Source organism: Scyliorhinus canicula, chromosome 5, assembly GCF_902713615.1.
Source record: "Scyliorhinus canicula chromosome 5, sScyCan1.1, whole genome shotgun sequence".
NCBI classification, from domain to species: domain Eukaryota; kingdom Metazoa; phylum Chordata; class Chondrichthyes; order Carcharhiniformes; family Scyliorhinidae; genus Scyliorhinus; species Scyliorhinus canicula.
The window spans coordinates 8,769,675-8,792,489 of NC_052150.1; the positions used below are offsets into that span (position 1 = coordinate 8,769,675).

A 22,815-nucleotide genomic window follows, 5' to 3' on the forward strand; every position below is an offset into this window, starting at 1 on the left:
AATTCAAGTTTGACGTTCGAAATTGCCAAGTTACCTCATGTTGTGGCAGTGCAAAGGTCTCCATGCGTATTTATAATAATAATCGCTTATTGTCACAAGTAGGCTTCAATGAAGTTGCTGTGAAAAGTCCCTAGTCGCCACACTCCGGTGCCTGTTTGGAGAGGCTGGAACAGGAATTGAACCCACACTGCTGGCCTTGTTCTGCTTTACAAGCCCCTGGTTTATAAGGTTAGAGAGAGAGGGGGGTTAAAGCTACAAAGGGCAGAGAGCCTTCATTTTACTGGGGAAGTGCAGACAGTAATCCTGACGAAAATTGCCCCCACTTCACTGGAAATTTTAATTAATCATGCAGAGCTCAGAGTCAAGAGGTCTGGTTTTGAAGCTAAAGTTAATTAATGTAAATATCTGTCGTACATCTCAATTGACATCTGTTGCCAGAGTGATGAGTGAATTCTGACAAGTTGGCTGCGGGATTTTTCCAGAAGGTTTTAGGAGTTGGAGATGAAAGTGCCCGAGTTGGCGGCTGGGCTGGAAGTCCTGGATTTAGCAGGCAGAGGGAGAATTTGCTAACAGCTGAAAGGAAGCTGTAGGCCGTAAACCAGGGTGTGGTGAAGCCCGTGTATGTACTGGAGTGTCGAGTGTCATGAGGCGCTTAAGGGTTCATTTGCTGGCACTGGTGGAAGGACCCCGAGAAAGCTCATACCTCAAGAGGATAGTAGGAACACTGAGAATTCCTGAGGGCTGTGGCACTTTGGTTGTCTCCCAAGATGGGAAAGAACCTGACAGGTGGCAAAGACTTTCTGGGGTGAAAGTAAAGCAAAAAGGGAAAGGTTCAATTAAGGATTTCACTTATGATAAGCTAGCATGGGCGGCATTCTCTGATCCTGTGGCTAAGTGTTGGTGCCTTTGTAAACGCCATTGCGTTTCACGACAACGTCAACATGTCCTCAGGAGCACCTATTCTGACCCCTACAGGGGGCCAGCACATCACTGGAGTGACCCACGCCGCTCCAGCTGCCGATGCCGGCATCAAATTGGCGGCGCGGGTCTGCGCATGCGAAGTCCGACAGAGCCAAAGCGCGCATGCGCAGTGCGATCGGCACGATTGTGCACATGCGTGGTGGCTCCCTTCTCTGCGCGGCCCCAGCGCAACATAGCGTAGGGCTACAGGGGCCAAAGCGGAACAAAAGAGGCCCCCAGCCCGAGAGGCTGGCCCGCCGATCGGTAGGCCCCGATTGCGTGCCAGGCCACCGGGGAGGCTCACCCAGGGTTGGACCCCCCCTCTAAGCCGCCCCCAGAAGGATGCATGCCGAGGCCCCTTAGGGTAAGACCACACGGGGATGCCGCCAGTGGGACTCGGATTTGTTTTACCGCACCGACGCCAATGGTGCCGATTCTCCGCTCTCCGGAAAATCGGCGGACCAGCGTCGGGGCGGTGTCGCGACAGGGTGTGGCTATAATTATTCAAGGGAAGAGAGAAAATTAAAAAGCCAACAAGGTACAAATAAACCAGGTGTGCATTTTTACATTTGCCTGCTTTGTCTCCTTTCGGTGGGGGTGGACCCCATTTGGCCAGCCTGCCTCAGCTACCCTGCCTATTGTCGGCCCTACCTTGTGCTTCTCCACTTGTTGCTACTCTCTGTGATCCTCCGATTGCCCTTGGATCTGTCCCCTGCGGTTGTGCCCCTTGCGTTTCACGGTCTTCTTCTGGATTTCCCCCCTTCCCCTCTGCTCCATCCTCCTCAGCCCCCCTCCCCTTCGTTCCCTTTCCTTTACTTATCATAGAATTTACAGTGCAGAAGGAGGCCATTTGGCCCATCGAGTCTGCACCGGCTCTTGGAAAGAGCACCCTACCCAAGGTCAACACCTCCACCTTATCACCATAACCCAGTAACCCCACCCAACACTAAGGGCAATTTTGGACACTAAGGGCAATTTATCATGGCCAGTCCACCTAACCTGCACATCTTTGGACTGTGGGAGGAAACCGGAGCACCCGGAGGAAACCCACAGAGACACGGGGAGGATGTGCAGACTCCGCACAGACAGTGACCCAAGCAGGAATCGAACCTGGGACCCTGGAGCTGTGAAGCAACTGTGCTAACCACTGTGCTACCGTGCTGCCCATATCTGTGGCTTCTCTGTGTCCCCCCTGTTCTATTGGCTGTTGCCTACAAACAGGCCCTGGAACAGGTTGGTGACTGGCTTCCACGTCTTGTGAAACCCTCTTCCGACCCCCGGATGGTGAATTTGATTTTCTCCAAGTGGAGAAATTCCAACAGGTCGGACAGCCAGTCTGCAGCTGTGGGTGGTGCTGCTGATCACCAGCCGAGCAGGATTCTTCTGCGGGTAATTAGGGGAAGCAAAGGCAAGGGCGTCGGCTTTCCTTCCCCAGAAGAGTTCTGGCTGCTCCGATACCCCGAAGACCGCCACTTTCGGCCATGGCTCCACCCTCATCCCCACAACCTTGGACATTGCCTCAAAGAAGGCTGTCCAGAACCTGACAGGTCTGGGGCAGACCCAGAACATGTGGGTGTGGGTGGCCGGGCCTCCCTGGTGCCTTTCACACTTGTCCTCCGCCTCCTGCTCATTCGGGTTCTGGTCAGATGGTCTCTGTGCACCACTTTCAGCTGCATCAGGCTTAGCCTTGCGCATGTGGAGGTGGAGCTGACCCTGTTCAGTGCTTCGCTCCAGAGTCCCCAACCTATTTCCATCCCTCGTTCTTCCTCCCATTTTTCTCTTGTCTCGTCCAGCAGGGAACGTGCCTCCTCTAACAGTCGCCCATACCGGTCCCCGCAGTTCCCCCTCCCCAAGTCACCCGCGTCCAACAACTCCTCTATTATTGAGTGTCCTCGCTTCCGTGGGATTGATGTCACTTCTTTACGGAGGAAGCTTTTGATTTCTAAATGTCACAGTTCATTCCCTTTGGACAGTTGCAAACTCTCTGTCAGCTTCTCTAGCATCGCTAGTCTGCCGTTGTGTAGAAGTCCCTAACTGCCAGTGTCCCCCTGTCCTGTCTCCACCTTTTGAAGGTGGCGTCCATTGTGGGTGGCGGAAACATGTAATTGCTGCAGATGGGGGGCCTTGTTGGACATTTTGGTCAGGCGGAAGCATTTCCTTCGCTGGTTCCATGTCCAGAACGTGGCTTTTACCACTGGGCTTGCAGAGTACTTGGCTGGGCGGGGATGGAAGTGTTGCTGTGATAAGGTGATAAGGGCCTGGAGGGACGTCCCTATGCAGGAGTTCTCCTCCATCCTTATTTATTGTGTTTCCAGCCCCTTCTCACCCTTTCTGCTGTGGCTGCCCAGTGATAGCATTGCAGGTTTGGGAGGGCCAGCCCTCTCCTGCACCTCTTCCTCTGTAGGACCTTTTGGATTCTCGCCCCCCTCCCCCCCCCCCCCCCCCCCCCCCACCCCACCCCACCCCACAAACACACACAAATGCCATGATCATTTTGATGCGTGAGTATGCCCTGTGTACGCGGGAGCAGAAGGAGAATTCCTTCTCCCCGTGTGGGAATCCCCATGGGTCCATCATCCCCATCTGCTCCATAACCGCACTCCATTCCTTCACCATATTTGAGGTCTTCTTCAATTTGGGGTTTGTTCTGTCCGTCCGTGGGTCCTGTATACAGTTCAAAGCCCCCCACCCCCAATTAGTCAGTGCGTATCTATGTCAGCCATTTCCACATGGTCTTCTTTATAAACTCCATGTGGTCCCAGTTGGGAGCGTACACATCAACAAGGACCACAGGTGCCCCACCCAGGGCACTGCTGACCATGACGTACCGTTCCCCTGGGTCCATAACTGTCTTTGTCGCTGTAATTCCACCTCTGCTTTGTTGAACACGGCTCGGCACTTGGCGAGCTCGGCCCCAATACCCTGATATATTTTAATCTGGTGCCCTTCCCAGTTGCAGGTCCCTGTTTGCCTGGCCCAGCGCAGGATTCTTTCTCAGTCCTGGTATCGGTGCATCTTTGCGATTACAGCCCTCTGCTGTTCTCCAGCTTTGGGTTTCAGCCGTAGCGACCTGTGGGCTCTGTGTATCTCTGGCAGGTTTGGGAAGCTGTCCCTACCCACCAGGTTTCCCACATCTGGACCACATAGTCCATCTGGACCACATAGTCCAGGGAGGCCCTGCCTCCAGTTCCCTCTGGCAGGCCCACTATCCATAGGTTCTGGCACCGTGACCAGTTCTCCTGGTCCTCTATCTTTCCCTTTATGCTTCCCCTGCGTCACCACCAACCTCACTACCTCCATCTCTAGGGCGACGATCCAGACACTCTGCTGTGTTGAGGCTCTCTCCAGTTCTTTCCCGTGGGCCTCCAGCTGCCTCTCTGCCTTGTCCAGAGCCACCTGGATGGTGGCCAAGGCCTCCGCAATGGTCACCCTGACCACAGCTTTTATGTCAACCTTTATCTCTTCCTTCAGCTCCCTGAGCCCCCGGTAAGGAAATTCCCCCATCCACCTTCCGGCGAGGGGGAGCCCCGTGTACGGCTTGTTGACCCTCCGGCGAGGGGGAGCCCCGCGTACGGCTTGTTGACCCTCCGGTGAGGGGGAGCCCCGCGTACGGCTTGTTGATCCTCCGGCGAGGGGGAGCCCTGTGTATGGCTTGTTGATCCTCCGGTGAAGGGAGCCCCGCGTACGGCTTGTTGACCCTCCATCGAGGAGAAGCCCTGTGTACAGCTTGTTGACCCTCCGACGAGGGGGAGACCCGTGTACGGCTTGTTGACCCTCTGGTGAGGGGGAGCCCTGTGTACGGTTTATTGGGCCCTCTGGTGAGGGGGAACCCTGTGTACGGTTTATTGGGCCCTCTCATTCTGGTGTGGCCGGCATCCCTTCACCTCATGAGTCTACCATCTCATTCGCTCACTTCTCTTGCCTCATTATGGCCCTGTTGTTCGGCATTGCTCCTTGTGTTTCTGTTGGAGAGGGTGATGGGATGCTTTTTTCCCTGTTCTTGCCGGCTTTTTTGTGTAAAAGAGCCTAATTTTGGGTTCTGAGGAGGAGAGCCACCTTTTGCACATCCGCTCAGCATATCCCCATCACCGGAAGCCTTGGGCGCGATTCTCCCATATGGGGAGAAATGTAAGGCTGGCGTCAAATCCGGGCGGGTTTGACGCCAGCCCCCCCCTTCCCGACCGGGAACCGATTCTGGTCCCCGGTCGGGGCTAGCATGCCGACGCCGTAAACTCCGGCATCGCGGGCTTAACGAATTTCGTTAAGCCCGCTTGCCAGAGTTAGCGTCGGCTGACGCGTCATATGACGTCAGCCGCGCATGCGCGGATTGGAAGACTCCAACCCGCGCATACGCGGATGACATCATCATGCATTTGCGCGAAACCCGCGCATGCGCGGGCCGGGATGCCCCTCAGCCGCCCCGCGAAGTGATACAGCGGGGCGGCGGAGGGACAAAGAGAGCGCGGGCATCGGGCCCGCTGCCCGCGATCGGTGCCCACCGATCGCGGGCCCATGGCACCCTTGGCACGGCCGTGGTACTGCCGTGCCAATCGGTGCCATGGTTTTAAAGATCGAGAGTTTACGGCCGTTTTTACGAACGGCCAGACCAGGTGTGTTTGCCGTTCGTAAAAACAGCCGTAAAGGGCTGGGAACTCGGCCCATCGAACAGCTGAGAATCGCTGCCGGCTGTAAAAAATCGGCGGCAGCGATTCGTATCGGGAGTCGGGCATGGGGGGGGGAGAATAGCGGGAGGGCGTCGGAACAGCGTGGCCGTAAAATTTTACGAGCCACGCTATTCTCCGCACCGTCGGGAGTGCGGAGAATCGCGCCCTTAGTTTATTGTTTTTTTCTGAGTGGAAAGTATAATTGATAACCCAAGGTAATGTTTAGTTTGTAGCGTTTGCATTGTTTGACTCTTTTATAGTAAACTGCAGAATCTTGTGACTTTACTCTTCCAGTAGATTTTGAATTTCCCCTTCAATATCGAGGGGCTCTCCAGGGATCATAACAACAGGAGAGGGCCATTGACCCCCTCAGCCTGTTCAATAAGATCATGGCTGATCTTAGCTCTATACCAGCCTTTGCCCCATAATTTGTAAGACGTTTGGCTGGCAAAGTCTGTCAACCACAGACTTAAAATTAACAATGAATTGAGCATCATGCCATTTTGAAAGAGAGTTCCAAACTTCTACCAACATTTGTGAGTGAAAGTGTTTCTTCACTTCAATCCTGAACGGTCTGCCTCTGATTTTAGACTCTGCCCCCTAATCCCAGACTCCCTAATGAGTGGAATTAGTGTCCCTCTGCCTACTCAATAACATGAAAACTTTGATCAAACCACCCGTTATTGTTAATAGTTCCAGGGAATACAAATCAATATCTGTAATCTCTCCTCATGATTTCACCCTTGGAGTCCAGATCTCATTCTGGTAAATCCACGTTGCACTCCCTACAAGGCCAATGTGAGGGGTGGTGCCCCAGAATCGCTGCCGGTACTCCAGGCCTGGTCTAATCTGGGTTTTGTACAGCTGAAGCCGCAGTCCCCTCTTGTGTTCTGATCGATTGGATGAAGGCTGGAGGTCCAGTCAGGCCTGGGTTACATGGAGGACAGGCTGTGGGTTTGGAGGGTCACTCCTTGTGAGCGAGGGAATGGGGCTTGCTGGGTGCTGGGAGACAGGAGACGGTGCCTGTACCCCCCCCCCCCCCCCCCCCACCACCTCTCCCAGGACACACAATCTCCCAGCTCTTCCATTGATACGCCCCGTTGTGACACGGTTTCTGAAGTAATGCCAGTCTGCAGTCCCATAGCCTAGGGAAGCAACCATACCTTCCGACTGGATTTAATCGGAGAATCGGAAAATTCAGAAAGGAAACGAAAATATCCAACTTGAAAGCAGTAACTGGCAAATGATCAGAACAAAAAGATAATTGGAGGCACTACAGAGATAAGCAATGCCGTTATATTCTTTACTTAACTGTCACTCGGAACACTTGCCGGAAGGGATTACTGACCCCAATCGCAGGGGGCTGGAGAAACATTAGCAGAAATGCAGACATTAACCTCACAAAGTTTCTATATCATGAACTCCATCCAACCTTAAGTAGTTTATATATGTCAACACCATTGTATTTCCGCAGGATAAATAAAAATGTATAAGTACAATGGCTAATCACTGTGACTACTTGTTTCCGTAACAGGGATTCTGATAGTAAAACCTCCACTCGTTGGCTCCAGTATAAACGCCCATAGGATAAACGGACAGTGTAAAACAAAAATTACATTTCTATAACGCCTTTCACATCCATCGGATGACGCATCTCACCCCCCCCCCCCCCCCCCCCGCCCCCCCGCCCCCCCCCCCCCCCCCCCCCCCCCCCACCCGCCCAACCAAGGCACTTTGCAGCCGGTGAAATGTTTTTGACACTTGTGTAATGTAGGAAACACGGCGGCCAATTTGTGCACAGCAAGCTCCCACAAGCAGCAACCTGGTAATGGCCAGGTCGGCTGTTTTGCGATGCTGATCGATGGTTAAATAATGGTCAGGATATCGAGGATAACCTGTCTGTTCTTCTACAAAATAATCCATGTGAGAGGACAATTAAGGACTGACTTGGGGGTTAACTTCTCACCCTAAATGCAGCACCTGCCACAGTGCAGCACTCCTTCAGTGCTGCATTGGAGTGATGGCCTTCATTTTGGTGCTCAAGATGGCTGGGATGGGCCTTGAACCCACAACTCAGAAGCAAAGACTCTCTGAAGTGAGCTACAGCTGCTCTCCCAGCATCATGCTCCAGTCCGTTATTTTTGTTAATGTAAAAAACCCATCATTACTCCCTCACGCCTGAACATCTTTCTCATGTTTACAAAAGAGTGTCAGGCGATCAAAACGTCGTGTTTCCTTTCTCCGTTAAGAATCACATTGACAGACAGACAGACAGAGGGGCTGGGATGACAAAATCGACCGCCTGAAAAATGCAAAACAACGGTCGTGTAAATACTAACATTCTTGTAGCCATTAAACTAAAACTGTCAAAAAATGTACCAGTGTTCTGAAATCACATGGTTTTCTGATGCATGTTTAATAAAAGATTATTCACTCTTTGCTAACTAACATGAACCAATATATGCCAGGAGTAATTACCGATCCAAGCGAAATGTAAGTCTCGTGGTGTGCCATACTTACAGCCATTTCAATGCTAAGTGGAGTTCATTACTAATAAGCTAGCTGGTTTCAGCCTGTTGGGCGGCAGGGTGGCACAGTGGTTCGCGGTGCTGCCTCACAGCTCCAGGGTCCCAGGTTCGATTCCCAGCTTGGGCGACTGTCTGTGTGGAGTTTGCACTTACTTCCTGTGCCTGTGTGGGTTTGCCCCGGTTTCCTCCCACAGCCCAAAGATGTGCAGGCTAGGTGGGCTGACCGTGCTAAATTGCCCTTTAATGTCCAAAAGGTTGGGTTGGGTTACGGGGATAGAATGAAGGCTTGGGCTTAAGTAGGGTGCCCTTTCCAAGGGCCAGTGCAGACTCTTTGGGCCAAATGGCCTCCTTCTGCACTGTAAATTCTATGATTCCGTTGCTTAGTAAAAAAAAATGAGCTTACGTATGGAATTTGAGAATTCTTTCTGAAATGCGTGTGCTATTCTTTAAAGTTGTGGCACATTATCGAACACTCACTTGTGTTTTCATTGCAGGTCCAGCGCTGATGAAATTTTGCAAAATTCTGTTGGATGAAAGGCTTTAAACGCTGGTGGCAATAAAAGTGAAAAACACCGATCAGAGGAAAAACCATCCGAATCTAATTCTTGAGAAAGATCTTTGACTAAAGACTGTTACACCAAGTTTCCAAAATATCAAGTTCGCAAAGCATCAGCCCCTTTCCTCCTCTTCCTCGCCTACATTTCCTGTACAATTTGGCCTTGTGGATTTACAGTACCATGTGTAATAAATACCTACCTGGGGTGTGCCTGTTGCTGTGTCTAGCTGATTTGATGCACGTCTTTGGGGTACAGCCAGTAACTGCAGTGGAGAACGGCCGACGTGGTGAGGTGTTCCATCATCGTGTGAAGAGAGGTTGGGTCTGGAACCAGTTTTTCGTGTTGGAGGAATACACTGGGTCAGAGCCTCTCTATGTTGGCAAGGTAAGAGCGTGCAAATAGTGGGCGGCGCTGAGGAACGGGTTCGATCCCGGCCCCGGCTCCTGTGCGGAGTCTGCACTTTCGCGCCGTGTCTGCGTGGGTTTCTTCCTGGTGCTCTGGTTTGCTCCCACAGTCCAAAGATCTGCAGGTTAGGTGGATTGGCCATGTTAAATTGCGACTTGGTGTCCAAAGGTTAGGTGGGGTTACAAGGATAGGGTGGGGAGAGGGCACAGATAGGGTGCTCTTTCGGAGGGTCGGTGCAGACTTGATGGGCCAAATGGCCTCCTCCTCCACTGTAGGGATTCTATTGTTAACGACCTTTCTGCCGCCGTAAAGTTTCCATTTATTTAGTCTATCAGATCTGATCATGATATTGGGCATCTCTATCATATCTTCCCCTTAACCTCCTCTACTCTCAGGCAAGGGGCAGGGAGATTGATTAATTAGTAATGTAAAATGAGAAGAAGCTGGGTAGGCCACACTAAAAGAGGAAATAAGATAGCAGGACGCAGCAATCTGAACATTTGAAGAGAATAAAGTGGAGATGGAATAATCAACAACAATAAAACCAGCTTTTATCATTTTGTAATTATAGCTTCATTCAGACATGGACAAAGGAGAAGGTTCGGTCAGGTACATCCTCTCTGGTGATGGAGCTGGTACTGTTTTCACTATTGATGACAACACTGGAGACATTCACGCTGTACAGAGGCTCGATCGGGAGGAGAAAACACATTACACCTTACGGGCTCAGGCCCTGGACAGGTGGACCGGGAGACCAATGGAGCCGGAGTCTGAATTCATCATCAAAATCCAGGACATCAATGACAACGAACCAAAGTTCCTCGATGGGCCTTATGTAGCCAGTGTTCCTGAAATGTCCCCAATGGGTAAGAATCAATTTTGTGACCGCTTATTCAAACAAGGCGGTAATTCAAAGATGTTCCTGTGTGTGGTTACTATGGAAGCTGCAGTGATGTCATGTGGCTGTAGGTAGTGTGGCTCTGTGCTTCAGAGGATAGCGCCCTTGCCTCTTGAGTCACTAGTTTGTGCGTTTACACCCCACTTCAGGACTTGAGCACCAAGTGCTGCACTCTAAGAGGTGATGTCTTTTGAATGAAACATTTAACCAGAGGCCACGCCTGTCCTCTTAGTTTGTGAAAGGCCATTCGGCACTATTTCAGAAGAGAGCGGGTTAGCCCTGGCACCCAGCCCAATATTTATTCCTTAATGAACATCACGAAAAACTGGGTTCTCTCTCTGACCATTACCACATTGCTGTTTGCGGGAGTTTGCTGTGCACAAATTGGCTGCTGTGTTTCCGGCATTAAAACAATGGCTACACTTCAAAAATACTTTGGCAAAGAGTCATCTGGGCTCGAAACGTTGGCTCTTTCCTCTCCCTACAAATGCTGCCAGTCCTGCCGAGATTTTCCAGCATTTTCTCTTTGGCTTCAAAAATACTTAATTGGCTATAAAGTGCTTTGGTACGTCTTGAGGATGGTACTCAACCAGTCGGTGCTTGAAAAGCCCAAAACAAAGCACCTACTGCTCGATGTGATTCCGTGAGTGGGCAGCACTTGTTGAACGAACCTGAGTGTGCCAATAGCTGCTCTAACAACCACTTTGAGATAGTCAGTCAAGCGTATAAGATGGATCATTTACACTTGATAGTAGTGACATACATTTATACACAGGGACCTGTTCTCTGCCAACAAAAGGAATATGTTCAAGCCTTGCACTTTTTTCTCAATTACCTGGGAGAGCCACTGTTGCTTTCAACATGACAGTGCCTCAGCCAACTAAAGTTAACATGTCAAAAAACCAGCACCCTTTCTTCCTGTACTATAAATTGTTGTGCCTGTTTGAAATGTGGTATTCCTGTGTTTGTCTTAATGAGTCCAAGACAAAAAACTTTGACAACGTGTGTCTCTTTTCAGCAATATTCAAGTTCTGTACTACCAAGTTAATGTTTATAGCAGGTAATTACAAATTTAGCAGGTATTTCCTTATTATAAAAGCAGATTTCTTTAGTCACCCTCACTATATGTCCAATAGGTTTAACAATGGGACGCCCAGTCATCCTGGAGATGCTCCGTTACAAGCGAGAAAGGACTCCGATTGGCCTTCCATTCGAGTTTCCAGGCAGATTCAGGATGGCCCTTAGACCAATCAGATGCCCCACTCTCTTTTCCAACTCCAAGACACATGGGGCGGGATCCTCCCAGCCCTGGGCCGGGCCGGAGAATCCCCGCGACTGGGACACGCCGCCCCAACAATGGCACGCGATTCTCCGCAGAGCGGGGAATTGGCGCCATTGGCGTCAGCGTGTTTGGCACGGCACCGGTCGCTGGCCGCTCTACGCTGCATCCCCCGCGATTCTCCGGCCCGAATGGGCCGAGTGACCACATGAAAAAAACCGAGTCCCACCAGCGTCGTTCTAACCGGCCCTGAGCCGGCGGGACCTCAGCGTTGAAGGATCGGGTGGCAGCCTGTGGGGGAGCGGGAGGGGGGTCTGACCCCCCGGGCGGGGGCCTCCGTGTGGCCTGGCCCGCGATCGGGGTCCACCGATCGGCGGGCCGGCCTCTCTGGCTGGGGGCCTCCTTTCCTACACGCCGACCCCTGTAGCCCTGCGCCATGTTGCATCGGGACCGGCGCGTTGAAGGAGGCCACTGCGCAGGCGCACGTTGGTGCCGGCGCCATTGCACATGTGCGGAACACGTGGCGCACAATTCGTGCTGGGATCGGCAGCTGGAGCGGCGCTAACCGCTCCAGCGTCGTGCTGGCTCCCTGAAGGGGCCAGAATTGTTCCTGGCAGCAGCCCGTTCATGGCGTTTACGACGGCGGGGACACTCTGCCGTGGGATTGGAGAATCCCGCCCATGGGGTCCAATCCCATAACCGATGCCACAGGAACAGTCAAGCTGGAACCCGAGACAAGTGACTCCATGTCAGTAATAAACAGAGAATTTTCTTTTAATTTAAACGAACCTAGTGCCCCAATTACTAATAAATGCGTTTTGAACCAAAGGCTCAAGATCTTCCTTCGCATTTAAAATAAAGGCAATGCCTAATGATTGGACGCTCTGAGTAAAACGATACAATTTGACATCTCTGTTCACAATGGCCTGTCTTTGCCAATGCCCTGAATTTCTTGCCTGTAACATTGCACCTACCACACTAGCATCTTGTGTCAGATTTTCTAATCTCTTGGGCAGCACGCTGGCGCAGTGGTTAGCACTGCTGCCTCACGGCGCCGAGGACCCGGGTTCGATCCCGGCTCTGGGTCACTGTCAGTGCGGAGTTTGCACATTCTCCCCGTGTCTGCCTGGGTTTCACTAACACAACTCAAAAGATGTGCAGTGTAGGGGAATTGGCCACGCTAAATTGCCCCTTAATTGGAAAAAAAAAAGAATTGGGGACTCTAAATTTATTTTTATAAAATGATTTCCTAGCCTGAAGTGAGTGACTGTAGATACTTTCACACTGTGTACAAACTGAACTCACTCCATCTCCACAAACCTGGTGCCATTCACGTTAGCACCATCTCTCTTGCTCTCCCTCGCTCTCTCTCTCTCTCTCTTTCTCTCTCTCTCTGGCAGCATTTCCAACAGCTTGACCTGTCTTTCAATGAGAGCATTTCGGTGAATGGATTCAGGTATTTGTACTAGCCTCAGCTGAATGCAGAGGGATTACTCTCATTTATATTCCGCTCAGAGCTCTGGCGTACTGCAGTAAGAAGCTGGGAGCGAAGAGCCTGCGACAGAAATTGGTGCGTTTGATTTAAGAATCTGGTTAAAATCTCATTACTTTAAAGTTGCAGAAATCTGAGGGCTTCGAGGAAGAGTCACATTTGACTCCTCACACCTTTTAACTCTGTTCCTCTCTCCACAGAGGCTGCCACACCTGCTGGGTATTCCAGCAAAGTGTTAGCATGTAGGTACAGTGTTAGCGTGTAGGTACAGTGTTAGCGTGTAGGTACAGTGTTAGCGTTTAGGTACAGTGTTAGCATGTAGGTACAGTGTTAGCATGCAGGTACAGTGTTAGCATGTAGGTACAGTGTTAGCGTGTAGGTACAGTGTTAGCATGTAGGTACAGTGTTAGCATGTATGTACAGTGTTAGCATGCAGGTACAGTGTTAGCATGTAGGTACAGTGTTAGCATGCAGGTACAGTGTTAGCGTGTAGGTACAGTGTTAGCATGTAGGTACAGTGTTAGCGTGCAGGTACAGTGTTGGCATGTAGGTACAGTGTTAGCGTGTAGGTACAGTGTTAGCATGTAGGTACAGTGTTAGCATGTAGGTACAGTGTTAGCATGTAGGTACAGTGTTAGCATGTAGGTACAGTGTTAGCATGTATGTACAGTGTTAGCACGTAGGTACAGTGTTAGCATGTAGGTACAGTGTTAGCATGCAGGTACAGTGTTAGCATGTAGGTACAGTGTTAGCATGCAGGTACAGTGTTAGCGTGTAGGTACAGTGTTAGCATGTAGGTACAGTGTTAGCATATAGGTACAGTGTTAGCATGTAGGTACAGTGTTAGCATGTATGTACAGTGTTAGCACGTAGGTACAGTGTTAGCATGTAGGTACAGTGTTAGCATGTAGGTACAGTGTTAGCATGTAGGTACAGTGTTAGCATGTATGTACAGTGTTAGCACGTAGGTACAGTGTTAGCATGTAGGTACAGTGTTAGCATGCAGGTACAGTGTTAGCATGTAGGTACAGTGTTAGCATGCAGGTACAGTGTTAGCGTGTAGGTACAGTGTTAGCATGTAGGTACAGTGTTAGCATATAGGTACAGTGTAAGCGTGCAGGTACAGTGTTAGCATGCAGGTACAGTGTTAGCATGTAGGTACAGTGTTAGCGTGTAGGTACAGTGTTAGCATGTAGGTACAGTGTTAGCATGTAGGTACAGTGTTAGCGTGTAGGTACAGTGTTAGCATGTAGGTACTGTGTTAGCATGCAGGTACAGTGTTAGCATGTAGGTACAGTGTTAGCGTACATGTACAGTGTTAGCATGTATGTACAGTGTTAGCATGCAGGTACAGTGTTAGCGTGTATGTACAGCGTTAGCATGCAGTTACAGTGTTAGCATGTATGTACAGTGTTAGCGTGTAGGTACAGTGTTAGTGTGTATGTACAGCATTAGCATGTATGTACAGCGTTAGCATGTAGGTACAGTGTTAGCATGTAGGTACAGTGTAAGCATGCAGGTACAGTGTTAGCATGTAGGTACAGTGTTAGCGTGCAGGTACAGTGTTAGCGTGCAGGAACAGTGTTAGCGTGTAGTTACGGTGTTAGCATGTAGGTACAGTTTTAGCATGTAGGTACAGTGTTAGCGTACAGGTACAGTGTTAGCATGTAGGTACAGTGTTAGCATGTAGGTACAGTGTTAGCATGCAGGTATAGTGTTAGTGCGTAGGTACAGTGTTAGCATGCAGGTACAGTGTTAGCGTGTAGGTACAGTGTTAGCATGCAGGTACAGTGTTAGCATGTATGTACAGTGTTAGCATGCAGGTACAGTGTTAGCATGTATGTACAGTGTTAGCATGCAGGTACAGTGTTAGCGTGCAGGTACAGTGTTAGCATGTAGGTACAGTGTTAGCATGTATGTACAGTGTTTGCATGCAGGTACAGTGTTAGCATGTATGTACAGTGTTAGCATGCAGGCACAGTGTTAGCATGTATGTACAGTGTTAGCATGCAGGTACAGTGTTAGCATGTAGGTACAGTGTTAGCGTAAAGGTACAGTATTAGCGTGCAGGCATAGTGTTAGCATGTAGGTACAGTGTTAGCATGTAGGTACAGTGTTAGCATGTAGGTACAGTGTTAGCGTGTAGGTACAGTGTTGGCATGCAGGTACAGTGTTAGCATGTAGGTACAGTGTTAGCGTGTAGGTACAGTGTTAGCATGCAGGTACAGTGTTAGCGTGTAGGTACAGTGTTAGCATGTAGGTACAGTGTTAGCGTGGCGGTACAGTGTTAGCGTGCAGGTACAGTGTTAGCGTGTAGGTACAGTGTTAGCATGCAGGTACAGTGTTAGCATGTAGGTACAGTGTTAGCGTGTAGGTACAGTGTTAGCATGCAGGTACAGTGTTAGCATGTAGGTACAGTGTTAGCGTGTAGGTACAGTGTTAGCGTGTAGGTACAGTGTTAGCGTGTAGGTACAGTGTTAGCATGCAGGTACAGTGTTGGCATGTAGGTACAGTGTTAGCATGCAGGTACAGTGTTAGCATGCAGGTACAGTGTTAGCATGCAGGTACAGTGTTAGCATGCAGGTACAGTGTTAGCGTGTAGGTACAGTGTTAGCGTGTAGGTACAGTGTTAGCATGTCGGTACAGTGTTAGCATGCAGGTACAGTGTTAGCGTGCAGGTACAGTGTTAGCATGCAGGTACAGTGTTAGCGTGTCGGTACAGTGTTAGCGTGTAGGTACAGTGTTAGCGTGTAGGTACAGTGTTAGCATTCAGGTACAGAAAGTAACTAGGAAAGCAAATAAAATGTCGGCCTTTATTGCAAGGAGTTTGGGGTATAAATTAGGGAGGTCTTGCTACACCTACACAGGGTATTGGTGTGATTGTATCAGCAGCACTTTGTACTGTTTTGGTCTCTTTACTTAAGGAAGAATATCCTGTCATCGCACGGAATTCGGAGAAGGTTCACTGGGCTGATTATCGGGAATACGGAGTTCATAGAAACCTAGAATCCCTACAGTGCCGAAGGAGACTATTTGACCCTCTGAAAGAGCACCCGACCTATAAACCCAGTAACCCCACCTAACCTTTGGCCACTAAGGGGCAATTTAACATGGCCAATCCACCTAACCTGCACATCTTTGGACTGTGGGAGGAAACCGGAGCACCCGGAGGAAACCCACGCAGACACGGGGAAAAAGTGCAGACTCCACACAGGCATCCAAGGTCGGAATTGAACCCAGTGCACTATGAGGCAGCAGTGCTGACCGCTATGCCATTGTGTCGCCCCTGTTGTCTTACGAGGAAACATTGGACAGGTTGGGCCTATGTTCATTGGAGTTTGGAAATGAATAAAAAAGAAGAATGGGAGGGATTTTTAGTGCAACATAGAAGATCCTGATGGGCCTTGACAGGGGAGATACTGAGATTGTTTCGTCTCGTGGAGCGAATCCAGAACTGGGGGCACAGTTTCAGAATAAGGAGTCACCCGTTTAACACGGAGATGAGAAGGAAAATGAGAAGGGGCTGGTTTAGCACAGTGGGCTAAACAGCTGGCTTGCAAGGCAGAACAAGGCGGGTTCAATTCCCGTACCGGCCTCCCCGAACAGGTGCTGGAATGTGGCGAGCAGGGGCATTTCGCAGTAACTGCATTGAAGCCGACTGGTGACAATAAACGATTATTATTATTCTCTCAGAGGCTGGTTAGTGTTGAGTGTTCTATCCACAAGAGAGCAGTGGAGGCTGGGACATTGAATACATTGAATTCAAGGCTCAGTTAGACAGGTTTTTGATTGGCAAAGGGAGTTAAGTGTTACGGAGGACAGGCAGGAAAGTGGAGTTAAAGGTACAATCGGATCTTCCATGATCTTATGAAATGGCGCAGCAACCTCGATGGGCCGAATGGCTTACTCTTCCTCCTATTTCTTATGATATTATGATTTCTCGAACTTTCTGTTTTTTATTTAAGCAAGCTTAATATCCACGCCATGAAAATGACAACACAACATCATCAACAATGTTAATAAACCGGAGGTATGATAAGTACATCTTGTGTCTGCTGGCACATGCAGTAAAATAAATTTTAAACTGTTCAGCATCACTACATTTTAAATTATATCATTTACCACCCATCAGCTGGGCAAAAGTAAACAGCCAGAAAGAAAGTAAAATTACATCTTGCCTCTTAACAATCACTTCCATTTGTTACAAAGGAAATCAGAGGCTCCTTCCTAATTAGGGGTCGGAGACAATTAACCCCTTCACTCGCAATCTGTGAAGTGACTCCAAGCGACATCCCCATTGCTGATCGTGATTATATTTTATTCAAAGACTTTACACATGTTAATGCCTCAACAGCGGAATCAGAGCAGCAACAGCATTACTCTTGCGCGCAGGGTAGGAACGCAATCGGCGCGTGATTCCTCCCGGGTGGCCGTGTCCTGGGCACTGACTTCTGGCAATGTGACATGTCGGTGCCTCTGCCAGTCCAGCCTTCCAGGTGGCGGGCCCGTGATGATCCCAAATAGCTGCATAAACGCCGCTTCACCTTAAGCACTCAGGAAATCCTTTCATACACAGCGGAGCCCGGTCTAATCCTATCATTGCCTTGCTAACATTTGACCTCTCCAATTACAAGATGTGCCACATACCCATCAGCCCACCCAAGCCAAGTCAAAATCCCATAATTCCTGATTCCAAGCAGCAGCTTGTAAACGTTCGATGCCAACGTCTGACTATAGGGGCGCACGGTGGCGCAGGGGTTAGCACTGCTACCTCACAGTGCCAGGGACCCCAGTTCCATTCCGGCTTGGGTCACTGTCTGTGCCGGGTCTGCACCGGGTCTGCACGTTCTCCCCGTGTCTACGTGGGTTTCCTCCGGGTGCTCCGGTTTCCTCCCACAGTCCAAAGATGTGCAGGCTAAGTGGGTTGGTCATGCTAAATTGCCCCTTGGTGTCCAGAGATGTGTCGGTTAGGTTAAGGGGTTGTTGAGATACGGTGGACTGCTCTTTCAGAGGACCGACACAGACCAGAATGGGCCGATTAGCCTCCTTCTGCACTTCAGGGATTCTATGATAAAGCAATAAAACATGGTGGCCTTGCTACCCAGGTGTCTTCTCTCAGGTTCAAGATACGGCTGGGTCATGAGATCCAAAAGTATCAGGGCTGGAAATGCCTTATTGAAGGGCCTGTGATGTAGACATGTCGGGAATGACAGAGATAACATGCCTAACATGTCAACCTGGAAGCTATCATGGAGGCTTTCCTCATGTGAGAGAGAGTGTGTGTGAGAGGGAGAGAGAGAGAGAGAGATCTCTTTCTACAATATTCCATAAATTTCTTAAGAGTTGATGAGGTTATTAGACAGTGATTTCTTACAGAGGTTACTGGGATGAAAAATCTGGAATAAAAGCATTTTTTTAAAAAAACAGAGGTTACTGGGGAGATTTACAAGAATGGAGAATTTTAGCAATTAGGAAAGATTAGTAATAATCAGGTTGTCTTCTTTGGAAAAGAGGAGGCTGAGGGGAGATTGAATTGAAGCGTATAAAAGAATTGAGGACTCGAGATAGTACCGGAAGGATCTATTCCCCTGAGCAGAGAGGTCAATACCAGAGGCCTTAGATTTGAAGCAATTGTTGGAAGGGTTAGAGGAGAGTTTTGTCCACCTTCCCCCGCTTTTCCAGGGGAGCTGCTGTCGTTCTTTTCCTCGCCCCACTCCGGATCCGCACCATAAGTCCCGGGGGGTATTGCTCAAGACCCCTTTACACCCCGGGAATCGGCGAATCAGCGCCGTTTGAGGCCCTTAAAAGAGCCCACAAGTCCTACGAAAGCGGGAGCTGCCGAACGTGCGGCTTAGCTCCGCATTGCCGCCACCGGAAGTCGGATTCGAGGAGAGTTGAGGAGTAATGCTTTCACCCAGAGGGCGGTGACAGTCTGGAATTCACTGCCTGAAAGGGTGTGCGAGGCATCAACCCTTATCACATTAAAAAACAAACTTGGATGTGTTACAATCACAGTTAGTGTCACAACTGGACGGGAAGATCTCAGAATGGAACCTTGGCTCAACAAGAAGTAACTTTTATTTATTTTTTCTGAAACATTGAGGAACAGAGTCACAGGAACGCTAATTAGCTTTAACAATGAGAATTTTTTTATTGAACATGAAAAAATTGGATCATGATACAGTACGCCTTTACTCTCCCCCCCCCCCCCCCCCCCCCACCCCCCACTAGTTTAACAATTACACACATGTTTTAGGATTAACACAGATTACAAAATACATCTTAATCTACAATAGTTTCATTGACACAAAGTCCCTTTTAAGCAGACAAGGTGACTGTGGGCAAATACACTCTCCACTCTGAACCCCAAGAGACTGTTTGTAGATGTCGTATCAGGATCTCGGCAGATGATTGTCATATGAGAGTTTCCAAACTCCACTCCCAAAAATGCGCATTAAAACCTTGGGCGGGATTCTCCGACCCCCCCGCCGGGTCGGAGAATCCCCAGGAGACAGCGTGAATCCCGTCCCACCGCTCCAACGCTTGCTGCCGTATTCTCCAGCGCTGGTTTTCGGGTGGGGGCGGGATTTATGCCACGCCGGTCGGGGGACGCTGACAGCGGCCCCCGGCAATTGTTCAGACCCCGATGGGCCGAGTCCCGTCAGTTCCTGGCCAATCCCGAGGGCATGAAATGCACATGGTCCCACAAGGTGGGGCCTGGCTGGTAGGCTGTCTAGTGGAGTCCTCGGGGGGGCGCGGGGGGATCCGGCCCTAGGGGGGGCCACCAATCTGCGGGCAGGCCTGTACCATGGGGGAACTCCTTCCTTCCGCGCCAGCCTCTGTAGGGCTCCGCCATGGCCGGCGCGAAGGAGAACCCCCCTGCGTATGCGCAGGAATACGCCGACCGGTTTGCGGATGCGCGGAACCATGCCGGCGGTTCTGCATGTGCGCGGAACCACGCCGGCGGTTCTGCGCGTGCGCCAACTCACGCCGGCCCTTCGGCGCCGATTGGCACAGTGCCAACCCCTCCGGCACCGGCCTAGGCCCCAGAAGTGCGGAGGATTCCACAACTTCCGGTTGGCCCGACGCCAGAGTGGTTCACGCCATTGTTGGCGCCGACATCGGACCATCTCGCCAATTGCGGGAGAATCTCGCCCAAGCTATCTCATAATTATGCTTTCCCTTAGCAGTTTGCATTTCAAAGTCCATGCCAGGATTTACAAATGACACTTTTAAACAAAGCTTCCACTCAACTTTTAACAGTGAATCCAGTCTAGGATTTTGCACCAACCCCTTTATGATTTCTTTGTCTTGACTGCTGTACAAACTATTCACAATTGCTTTAACTCTCAATTCCCAGACTGTATTAAAATGACATCAGACACTTCATGTACCTCTAAAGTCTGCCATGCCACTTTAACTCTAGTTACTGTGATTGTCACTTTAACTCAGAACACTTTGTTTCCTCTTCCTTGAATTCATCTGAACAATACCATGGTCTCTATTCCTTAAATCCAGCGGTCTTAAACACTCTTTCTGCCCCACTACCCTAGTTTTCTGGATTGTAACTTGTACTTTAGGAAACTTGCCACTTTGCAGCTCCCATCTTTTCCAATCTTTTTTCTGGCGTAATTGAGAGATGTTCACTTCCTGATGTCCTGTCTGCAACTGCCCACAAATTCAGCTGAAACTAAAACTTAAAAGCTAATTTGTCCTTAAAATGGCCTCTTGTTGATAAGCAACCCCCACATGCTTATGTCTTTTATTCATGCTTCACGCCACAATAGAGACACAGTTGGAATTGAAACCAACACCACACAAATGCCTTTGCCCAGCATGAATCTAACTATAGGCTTTACCTTTCCAGGCACAGAAACATTAAATTAACCCCAAATTTAAACTATACCTTATTTCTTATGTTTACCAATACAAATATAAATCCCTTAAAACTACCTCTGTTTTCCTAACAGACAGGCACTTGAGGTGCAATAACTTCCCAAACTGCAAACTAAGAGTTGTAAGGTGGCAGTAGATAAGATAGCTTTTTTTCAGTTGGCCTGGACTTCCTTTTGGGCTTTATATTTTAATGTATTCTAACTCGATGGGTCCATTAAGCCACCAGCACTTTTCTTCAAAAGTTGCAGTTTTTCCAGTAAGTGCAGACCCCCAGGACGGGGGTTATTTTGACGCTGTGCGATGCTGTCGCTAATGGAAATAAAAATGGAGGGAGATGTAAAACGGACAGCGAATTCGCGATTACCCATTTGTCACTGCTGCTCAAACCCCCATTGAGTTTCCGTCAGTTTGCGAAGGTGAGAGCTGACCCATTGTGCAAACCCTTCTCCTTCCAACGTGACAGAGCCGTGATTGTGTCTCATCTCTACACAGGTACATCCGTAATTCAGCTCACGGCCAGTGACGCCGATGACCCCACGTATGGAAATAGTGCTCGAGTGGTGTACAGCATTCTGCAGGGGCAGCCATACTTCTCAGTGGAAGCAAGGACAGGTACGCAACAATGATCAGCACATCCTGGGTGGTAGCGGTGAGCAGCAAGTTGTGTATTTGTCTTACTGGTGGATTCATAATGAATCTCTTAAAGTTAACCCCTGGGTTTGTGTGCTGTACCAAGTGTCGCCATAAACTGCTCCCCCTTCCTCATCCGGCTTCAACTCTAACAGGGGTTGGCAGGATCTGGAACACGCTATCTGAAAGAGTGGTTGCAATCAAATGCCACAGGAACTTTCAAAAGGCATTAGCGTGATAGGATGAATTTGCAGGGTTATGAAGAGAAAGGGCTGAGTTGTGTATTTTATATCTCGGACCTATGCAGCGGTGAGATTAGTTTCTAAGTAGGCCACAAGTTTATTGACAAGTGTTTTATAATATGTCTGCAATCACAAAATGTCTGCACTTTGCTTATTCCAGCTCTGAACTTTCAACATTTTCTGATCTGAGCTGACTGCGTTTGATTGGCTAAGCCTGGGTGTTGATTCAGAGGTAGTAAGCAGACACCACAGAAAGTGCTAGAAGTTTCTAGAAGGTGGAGCTAGGGTGAGCCCGGTGATTCCCAGTCTTGCCCATTTTCCCGATTATCGGCGTCAACCCTCGGCACCCTGGGTAAAAGCAAAGCGGTAATGTCAAGGCAGTGGTGAGTAAGCACCCAAAGATGTTGTCTGGAGGATATATGCTGATCGTCTCCTCCCTCACTCCATCGGAAGGCCAGCAGACTTTCTGCTTCAAACGCTTTTTGGACAAATTGTCCCTTTATTTCTCGGAACACCTCTCCTCCTTTCAAGTCCTTGCTGCTTCTTCTGGTAGAGGCATTGCCAGAATCTCCACCAGGGGCACAGCGGGCTCCCTCTTGGAGATCAGGATCCCTCTCTGGTATCTGCCCCGTGCACCAGTCAGTCCAGCCACTGGGCAAAGAGTTACAGCCAAGTCAAAGCAATAGATGGGTAGACGCACAGTGCCAACAAAAAGGGAGAAATCCAGCTCTAAATCAATGCCAAATTTAGGTCATGATTCAAAATGTTTTGACCGAGAAAAGAGAAACTTGTTGACTTGATAAATCTTTTACTTTACTGCTTTTCTTAATAGAAACAAGAATTAGATTGTTTTTAAGTCGAGGAAACTAACTGCAGAGCAGGACTATGTTGGAACTAATAATAATAATAATAATAATAATAATAATAATAATAATAATAACCTATTGTCACAAGTAGACTTCAATGAAGTTACTGTGAAAAGCCCCGAGTCGCTCCATTCCGGTGCCTATTTGGGGAGGTTGGTACGGGAATAGAACCCGTGCTGCTGGCCTTGTTCTGCATTACAAGCCAGCTGTTTAGCCCACCGTGCTAAACCAGCCCCTCTGTTTGAGGGACAGTTTGAGTAAATGAAGTGAGGACTATGGTCAGATCGTAGCTCAACCCAACATATCTTCCCCAACAACCAGCTCTCTTGTCCAATGTTTTGATGTATCATCACCAGATACAGCTTGTTTCCTGATTGTCACAAAAGTAAAAACTTGAA

General features: G+C 49.3%; 1 protein-coding gene across 3 annotated transcripts in view; it reads left to right on the forward strand.

Moving 5' to 3' along the window:
* LOC119965747 (cadherin-20-like) overlaps positions 1-22,815 on the forward strand; it is a 185,027-nt gene that overhangs the window by 122,317 nt on the left and 39,895 nt on the right. For 2 of the 3 annotated variants that reach the window (XM_038796530.1, XM_038796531.1), the window contains exons 2-4: positions 8,647-9,093; positions 9,686-9,980; positions 21,172-21,291. In XM_038796530.1, coding sequence (XP_038652458.1) covers positions 8,890-9,093; positions 9,686-9,980; positions 21,172-21,291 — 619 coding nt within the window. In that variant the 5' untranslated portion in view covers positions 8,647-8,889. Of the gene's footprint in view, positions 1-8,646; positions 9,094-9,685; positions 9,981-21,171; positions 21,292-22,815 lie in introns of those variants that run through there. The other variant, XM_038796532.1, reaches the window with a different exon arrangement.